This window comes from Austrofundulus limnaeus, unplaced genomic scaffold (genome assembly GCF_001266775.1).
Source record: "Austrofundulus limnaeus strain Quisiro unplaced genomic scaffold, Austrofundulus_limnaeus-1.0 Scaffold490, whole genome shotgun sequence".
NCBI lineage: Eukaryota > Metazoa > Chordata > Actinopteri > Cyprinodontiformes > Rivulidae > Austrofundulus > Austrofundulus limnaeus.
In genome coordinates this window covers 123,996-132,955 of record NW_013952892.1, presented here as the reverse complement: position 1 = coordinate 132,955, position 8,960 = coordinate 123,996, and the positions used below count along the sequence as shown (strand labels likewise).

Here is an 8,960-nt window from a genome sequence, read left to right as displayed (position 1 = left end):
ACTTCAGTTGGATCAGAATCAAAAGGAAACAAACTTTCAACACTTCACAACCTGTTTAAGTATTTACTTTGACTTGTTTTAAAAACAACAAATGTCAGAAACTTCAGATTTGCAATGACGCCATTTTGTAAAGTTTGTTTACTTTCTGATTCAGCTGCTGTCATTTAAACTGTGTTTGGTGAAGGTAAAAATACTTTCCATGAGTTTTTAGCAGTGATGTTCAGGTTTTTATTAATACCAAACATGTCCAGGTTCAACTTTCACATCTTAGCTTAAAAGAAACAGAAAGGAGGAAAAAGCTCAAGAGTTTAAAACAAACAAAATAAGAGTTTTTTGTTTTTATAAAAGTGACCGGAAGAAGTTTTTAATCTGTTATTAYTGCGGCTCCGCAGGTAGAGCCAGGTGTGTTCAGGACAGATTAAASTCAGATTAAGCCACAGAACTCAGGCTGCTTTTGTTTTTCCACCTTAACGTGGACCACTCCAGATTAATGASCTCCTGAGCCTCTTCAAACGGCTCTGAGTTCATCTTTATAACATGTTTGTCTCAGTTTAGTCTGATGGTTTAAAACTTTCTTAGATTTTACTTCCTGGATCAAACAAGAGGCTTAAATCTGCGCGTCAGGCAAGCATTAGACGCTAACAGCTAATAGCTGCTAACGGCTAATCAAAAATTATAAAAAACTAAACTTGACTTTAGAGGATGGAACTATTCAGACTTTTACAAGATTTTATTAAAATTAACACGACAACACACGGTTATAAACTATGTTTAAATWATAAATGTTTGTTTTATGCGGATTTTTAATACGAAACAATCAACAGCAGTTAGCCTCGGAGCTAGCTCAGGCGTTAGCATCGAGCTAACCCCACAACAACACGCTTTTAGCCGAGGGCAGATGCCTCCCAGTCCGCTCAACTTACCTCAGTTTCTCCCTTGTTTGGTGAGCAATCCTCGTCGTGCGGTGAATCATGGACCGTCCTCCAAATCTGCTGGAAATGTTTGGATTTAATTCGTCTCTATTGTGTTTCTTCTTCCTTTAAATCGACATGGGCGCCTCCTCTTCTTCGGTGGTTTTTTTCTGCTGTTTATAATAATCCTGCTGCTGCCGCCGCCTGCTGGAGGACGGAGGTATCACACCTGCTGGAGGACGGAGGTATCACACCTGCTGGAGGACCTTTTGTAACTTTCTTTCTGTTTGATTATTGTTCAACAAAATAAAAAAGGAGACTCTTCTATCACATTTTTAGTTTTAATCCGGGGTTTGAATGTCACCACAGTCAAAACACAAATAATTAATTTACAATAAGTTACACTCTCAGCAAGTAAATGCCTCTTTAACATGTGACAAACTGGAAATAAATTATTTAAATCCAAAYATTAATAATGAGAAGTACAACTTTTAACCTGATCAGATTTTAAAGCTTCAACAACGAAGCTGTCAGTTCAAGGCACAAAAACTGATTTATTTACCTGTCAGCAGGTGATTAAGCTGACTTCCTGTCAGGGATCAACACTTCCACTCAGTGTTTATTTGACAGAAACAATAATACCTTTAACTTTTAAACTTAGATTTTTGTAAAACTCTGAATTTTCCTGATTTACAAACATAAAAGAAGCAGATTAAATCTGTAAACATGAACARACGTCAGCTGAAAAACAATAAAAAKGAATTTAAAACGTCTTCCAGAAGCAGGAGGAGGTTCATTAATCTGACAGGTAAACATGTAAACATTAATAAAAGTCTTTTTGTGATCAGGATCACATGATGGCTGAGCTGGTTTAAAGTGCAGTGAGGTGTGTCCACACGGTTTCCCCTCATGTCTAGAATCAGAACCAGACAGCAGCAGGTCCAGCTGAAGAACCGGAGCACAGTTTGGCTCTAAGTCTCTCCCAGCGAGGGACTCTTGTGATGAGCGGTTCTTGCGTCTTCCGGCTGAAAGATCTCCCGGATCCGAGCCACGCAGATGTCCGAAGCGAACTGGGTCTCCTTGCAGATCTGGGACAGGCTGAGGAAGCCGTGAGGAAGACCGTCCACCACGGTCAGGCTCACGGGCTGGCCCATCGCCCGCAGCTTTTTRGCAAACGTCACGGAGTCGTCCAGCAGAGCGTCCAGAGCCGAGGCCTGCAGGCSAACATGTTGCTGTTACAAGTAGTCTGTGGGATATTTTGCTAACAGACACACACTTCCTTACCACCAGGTGTACAGGAGGCAGGCCTCTCAGCAGGCCCGGCGGCGCCAGCAGCGGCGACACAAACGGGTTCCTGAAGACGGGACAGGAAGTGGGCTGGACGAATGCAGGACAGTCAGAGCGCAGCGGCTGGAAGCCGTCCGGGTAATGAAGGAGGTCCGCAGAGTACTTCAGGGTGGTGCTGTTGGTCTGTGTGCTCCGGGTCTCGTTCCCTCTCTGTAACACAGAACCAGCTGAGGCCCGGGTCGGGTCCAGGAAGGACTGGATCCAGTTAGAGGCTCCCTGAGTCAGGTCACTGAGCAACATGGCCGTGTCTCGGCCCAGAGCGCTCAGGCTGCCCCGCCGCTCCATAGGCTGCACCGTCTGGAAATCCCACCCTGAGGAGAACCGAAGAACACGAGAGAACAACATAAAGAGAATGTTTGTTAGTAACAGGAAGAACCAGAGAACATCAAGAGAACATTTACTAGTAACAGGAAGAACCAGAGAACATCAAGAGAAGATTTACTAGTAACAGGAAGAACCAGAGAACATCAAGAGAAGATTTACTAACAGGAAGAACCAGAGAACATCAAGAGAACATTTGTTAGTAACAGGAAGAACCAGAGAACATCAAGAGAACATTTATTAGTAACAGGAAGAACAATACAACATCAAGAGAACATTTATTAGTAACAGGAAGAAAAATAGAACATCAAGAGAACGTTTGTTAGTAACAGGAAGAACCGGAGAACACAGTAAAAGTGTCTGACAATAATGTAAATAAGAGTCTGTACCATGTTCTCCTGTTCTTCATGTTTGTGACTAAAGCCCTAAATGTGTTCTCCGTGTTAGTGACTGACGGTCTAACTGTGTTCTCTGGTTCTCCGTGTTAGTGACTGACGGTCTAACCGTGTTCTCTGGTTCTCCGTGTTAGTGACTGACGGTCTAACCGTGTTCTCTGGTTCTCCGTGTTAGTGACTGACGTTCTAACCGGATGTTTCCAGCTAGATTAACTTGAGCTGTGGGTTAAATATTTTCATCTTTCCTCAAGATCCGGTTTAAATATAAATCTATTTGATGTTCCGTTTCCTGTTCTCTAGAAAAAACAGCTGAGGTTAACTAGGCATGAAGGAACACACGCGCACACACACACACACACACACACACACCTGCGTAGGCATTCAGGCACTTGGCGAGGACGCCTAAAGGCAGCAGCGGGTCGATGAGTGTCAGCAGGCGGGAGGGCGAGGCGTCGGTGGTGAGCAAGGTGGCCGGGTACGCAGCCACAATCCCGTCAGGGACCCGGATCCCGGAGGTCAAGGCCCTCATGGAGACCGTGATGCAGAGGTTCCCTCCTGCGCTGTCCCCAGCCAGACAGACCCGTTCCCCCGTGGAACCTGATGAGATCAGAGGAGAACGTTGATTATTAGAGCTTAGAACAGTCAGGATCACATCTGAGCTCTTCTGGACAACATTTTTCTTCCAAATAATTCAGATTTTAGTTTGCTGGAACCGGTCATCAGAACCCAGACCGTTTCTGCTGAGACAGATCAGATTTAATCCTGTCTGAAGGCTTCAGGTCCTCTCAAAGATCTCTTTGTTCTTCATCACTTTGGAAAAACACTCAGAGAACAGGCCCGCTTTGATTCTGAGAAGTTACAGAACCAGAACCAGAACCAGAGGCAACGCCTTCAGTCTTTTTGTTTGTCTCCTTTTAAAGACTTACTTTAAAATCATTCAAGTTAAGTTTTATTTTCAGTGAAGATATGATGAACGATGGCAGAAACCAGCTGAGACACTGAGCTGAATAAAAACAGCTGCAGGTCCAACATCAGCTGAAATTTTTAGAGACAAGATGCAGAAAAAAAACAAGAGACATAAAGACACCTGAAAAAATATAAAACAAAAGAAAATATGAGACTGATCCTGGCAAAAAAGACTTAGAGACTAAAAATTCATAGACAAAAAAGACTCGGAGACACAAAAAAGCCTTACAAGACTAACAGACAAAAAAGATTCATGGACACAAAAAGACTCAGAGACTAAAAAGACTCAGAGACTAAAAAGACTCAGAGACTAAAAAGACTCAGAGACTAAATAGACTCAGAGACTAAAAAGACTCAGGGACTAAAAAGACTCAGAGACTAAAAAGACTCAGAGACTAAATAGACTCAGAGACTAAAAAGACTCAGGGACTAAAAAGACTCAGGGACTAAAATGATTCAGCAGCGTGATGCTGGAGGAGAGGATTAATTTTATGTTTTAAATAGTAACATTAGTCATCAGAACCTGGATTAGTGTATAAAAATAAAGATGCTTTTATTTTAATCACATTAATAACTTCTTCGACWCAGCCCTTTATTTTCTTGTATTTTTGTGATATTTCTCTCCTGATGTTGGACCCACCTCCTTTGTTTCTGTGTCTGGTCGTCACATCTCCACCAACAGACGACACACTGACWGTTACCTGCACAGGTAAAGGTGAGTACTGACCCAGCAGGTGGCAGTTGTTCAGGGCCCAGCAGTAGGCATAGAAACATTCCTCCAGAGCTCGAGGGAAAGGCGCTTCAGGGGACAGAGAGTAATCGACGGACAGAACCGGGACACCCAGCTCCTTGGACCAGTTCCGCAGATAGTTCTGAAGATCAAAGTCAGGTAAATTAAAGCTGACTGGTTGGTTTAGTGGTTCTGGGACTAAGGACTGGGTTCTGCACCTCGTGGGATCGAGATGTTTGGGCCACAAAGCCTCCTCCGTGGAAGTGGACGAGCAGCCAGGGGGAGCGAGGCTGTTCCTGGACCCAGGGCATGCGGGTCCCAGAGACCGGAGCCGGGTCATCTCGAGACAACGTCAGCAGCTCTTCACTGTCCTGCAACACGAGAGGAAGAAGAAGACCAGACTGTTGTTACAGATTACAGATTAATAATCTACAGTCAGCTGGACCAGGCTAGTTCTGGTCCTGATCGTCAAGTCCTCCCTCCTGGATCCTCACCTGACCTTCTCGAAGCTGATAGGAGACCAGTCTCATGTGGACCGGCCCGGGGCCCCAGTGGGCRATGGGAGGAGAGACAGTGGTCAGCAGTTTGGGGTCTGAGGCCAGCGGGAGGCGCAGGGCGACCGGAGGTACGGTAAGTGTGATGTTCACCTGCACCGGGTTCGAGGCGATCCGGGTGAAACCCTGAAAAATCCAAAAGAAGTAAATATTTCACAAAGAGAACTTGACATGGCCAAGCCTACTGATAACTCCGCCCACTAATAAGACCTCCCACTGATAACCCCGCCTACTGATAACTCCACCTACTGATAACTCCGCCTACTGATAACTCTGCCCACTAATAAGACCTCCCACTAATAACCCTGCCTACTGATAACTCCACCTACTGATAACTCCGCCTACTGATAACTCTGCCCACTAATAAGACCTCCCACTTATAACCCTGCCTACTGATAACTCCACCTACTGATAACTCCACCTACTGATAACTCTGCCCATTAATAAGACCTCCCACTTATAACCCCGCCTACTGATAACTCTGCCCACTAATAAGACCTCCCACTTATAACCCCGCCTACTGACAACTCTGCCCACTAATAAGACCTCCCACTTATAACCCCGCCTACTGATAACTCTGCCCACTAATAAGACCTCCCACTTATAACCCTGCCTACTGATAACCCCGCCTACTGATAACTCTGCCCACTAATAAGACCTCCCACTTATAACCCTGCCTACTGATAACTCCGCCCACTAATTAGACCTCCCACTGATAACCCTGCCTACTGATAACTTTGCCCACTAATAACCCCACCCACTGATAACACCTCCCACTGATAACCCTGCCTGATAACTCCGCCCACTGATAACTCCGCCCACTGATAACACATCCCACTGATCACACATCCCACTGATAACTCTGCCCACTGATAACTCCACCCACTGATAACTCCGCCTGCTGATAACTCCACCCACTGATAACTCCGCCTGCTGATAACCCCGCCCGCTGATAACTCCACCCACTGACAACCCCGCCCACAGTTAACCCCTCCCCCACCTACTGATAAAACGTCGGACTCTGTGACATTCCAGAAGGACTTCCAGAACTGCATGTCCAGATTCTGGGTGATGCGTTCAAACTGAGCTCCTCGCAGCTCCGGGTCGATGACGTATTTCCCAGATGTGAGGAGAGACAGGGCGGCCGTACCTGGAGGAAGAGGACGATGAAGGTGAGGAAAACTTCAAACGGGAGCTTGAGAGGAAGAGGAGGAGGAAGAGGAGGTGGAGGAGGAGGAGGACTCACCGATCCCAGACTGCTGTTTCCCGAAGGTCTCTCCGTATGAAACCATGCTGATGACCACGGTCTGCAGGAACGGTCGGAGGGCAGGAGAGAACTGTGGAGAGTAAATATTTACCTTCAGTCCCGTTCGGGTCACCACGCTGAATGTTACTTATCAAACCGGACCGGTTCTGACCTGGAAGCCCAGACAGCGGCCGTAGAAACAGGCTTTGTGCATGGAGCTGTACTCCTGGACGAACCTGCGGCTCAGCTCGGCGTCCTGCTGCACGTACAGCTGACCGTGCTCGTTGTCGTTGAGCAGCCGCCGGGCGAGGTAGAGGAGGGCGCGCAGCTGGCACAGGGCGCCGCAGTACGCCTCCATCTCCGACACGTTGTGTTCGGCCCGGAAGAACGCCCCGCTGTAGTTGGAGGCCATGTACCGACCTTTGTGGATGATGTGCAGCAGGCAGGACTGCAGCACCTGCAAAACAAAGAACAACAACCTGAAACTGTTAAAACAAGAGGCTAAAATCAGCCGAACACAAGCTAAAGGCTCACAGCAGTAACTTTTCATCTAAAAGCAGCAGAAAATACACAACAGATGCTAAAGCTAAAGCATCATGGTTAATTAGAAAAACAAATGCTGGTAGCATAACTGTAGCTAAAAAAAAGCAAGTTTTAAAGATAAAATTGGTAAAACCATAGCTAAAAATGGGCAAGCTAAAAGCTAAGATTACCAAAACAATATTAGCTAAAACCAACAAAACAATAGCTAAAAGCTAAAAATGTCAAAACAATAATAGCTAAAACCATCGAAACAATAGCTAAAAGCTAAAATTGTCAAAACAATAATAGCTAAAACCATCAAAACAATAGCTAAAAGCTAAAACAGTTAAAACAATAATAGCTAAAACCATCAAAACAATAGCTAAAAGCTAAAAATGTCAAAACAATAATAGCTAAAACCATCAAAACAATAGCTAAAAGCTAAAATGTCAAAACAATAATAGCTACGACCAGAAAAAGTAGCTAAAAGCTTAAACCAACAAAACAATAGTTAAAAGTCTAAATTGGCAAAAACAGTTGCAAAGAAGCTAAAATTAGCAAAGAGAAGCTAAAATTACTTAAAGCTAAGATTGACAAAACAGTAGCTAATAGCTAAAACTGGTATTACACTAGATAAAAGCTAATCTCCAACATTTCTGAGCTAATAATGACTTAAAAAATTAAAAAGTTTTGACTTTAAAGTCCTGAATGAGCCGAACATTTTTGCTCGATGAGTGGGTAAAACTTTTAATGTAAAAGCAGCAGAAAATAAGCTACAGATGCTAAAGCTAAAGCATCATTTAGAAAAACAAATGCTGGTAAATAGCTAAACTAACTATAAAAAATAACTAGCTAAACAAAAGCAAATTTTAAAGATAAATTAGCAAAGCCATAGCTAAAAATGAGACATAACAGAACAGTAGCTAAAAGCTAAAAGTAGCAAAATATATAACTAAAAGTTAAGAAAGAAAAGTGGATAAAAAACTGAGAAGTTGAGCTGGTTAAAAGCCAAAATGTCCAAAGGCTAGCTAAAAGGTACAAAAGTTAAGAAATAAGCTAAAATAAGAAAAAGGCTAGCTAGAGGCTAAAACGTGTAAATAATAGGCTAAAAGCTAAAACAATCAAAAAGCAAAACCTAGTAAAATGTTTACTAAAGGCTAAGCATAAAGCTAACTAAAATGATAAAAAAGTAGCTAAAAGGCAAAAGTAGCAAAGGGCTAGCTAACAGCTAAGAATAACAAAATGGTCACTCAAAATTAAAAGCATCAAAAGCTTAGTTAAAAGTTACACAATGGTAACTAAAAAGAGCAAAACATGAACTAAACATAAAAAAGGGGAAGTATGCTGTATGCTAGCTAAAAGCTAAAAGTTACAAATGGTGAGCTACAAGCCAAAAGTTGAAAAATGCTATGAGGCTAAAATTTGTAAACAATGTACTAAAAGCTGTATGTACACAAAAATTAGAAGTTAAAACTAGCAAAAGGCCAAATGAACCAAGAGTTAATTAATGATACCAAAAGACTAGCTAAAAGGCAAAAGTATCAAAGGACTAGCTAAATTCTTAGAACATCAAGATGGTAATGAAAACCTAAAAGTATGAAAAGGCTAGCTAAATGCAGTAAAACATAAACCAAAAGTTAAAAGAAGATAAAAATAAAGAATGCTGTATGCTAGCTTAAAGCTAAAAGTATCAAAAGGCTAGCTAAAAGTTACAACAGGTGAGCTTTAAGCTAAAAGAAAAAAAAGTCTAGCTAGAGGCTAAAACTTGTAAACATCTACTAAAAGCTGAAAGTAGACAAAGACTATCGAGGAGCTAAAACTGGTTCCATTGTTTTATTCAGCTTAAAGCTAAAATAAACAAAAAGATAACTAAGTTTATCAAAAAACTGGCTATACACTCACAGGCCACTTTATTAGGTACACCTGTCCAACTGCTCGTTAACACTTAATTTCTAATCAGCCAATCAC

At 42.8% G+C, this 8,960-nt stretch overlaps 2 protein-coding genes across 2 annotated transcripts in view; both read right to left on the bottom strand.

Annotated features, from left to right (window-relative positions):
• The window catches only part of ddx61 (DEAD (Asp-Glu-Ala-Asp) box helicase 61), a 6,954-nt gene extending 5,880 nt beyond the window's left edge, over window positions 1-1,074 (bottom strand). The window contains exon 1 of the mRNA XM_014025649.1: window positions 924-1,074. The gene's annotated coding sequence lies outside the window, so the exon portion shown is untranslated. The remainder of the gene's footprint in view (window positions 1-923) is intronic.
• A 159-nt stretch (window positions 1,075-1,233) lies between these two features.
• lipea (lipase, hormone-sensitive a) overlaps window positions 1,234-8,960 on the bottom strand; it is an 11,442-nt gene continuing 3,715 nt past the window's right edge. Inside the window, exons 3-11 of the mRNA XM_014025647.1 lie at window positions 6,643-6,927; window positions 6,471-6,561; window positions 6,229-6,374; window positions 5,165-5,350; window positions 4,889-5,041; window positions 4,668-4,812; window positions 3,344-3,571; window positions 2,196-2,569; window positions 1,234-2,125 (exon numbers count right to left, since the gene is read on the bottom strand). Coding sequence (XP_013881101.1) covers window positions 1,883-2,125; window positions 2,196-2,569; window positions 3,344-3,571; window positions 4,668-4,812; window positions 4,889-5,041; window positions 5,165-5,350; window positions 6,229-6,374; window positions 6,471-6,561; window positions 6,643-6,927 — 1,851 coding nt within the window. The 3' untranslated portion in view covers window positions 1,234-1,882. The remainder of the gene's footprint in view (window positions 2,126-2,195; window positions 2,570-3,343; window positions 3,572-4,667; window positions 4,813-4,888; window positions 5,042-5,164; window positions 5,351-6,228; window positions 6,375-6,470; window positions 6,562-6,642; window positions 6,928-8,960) is intronic.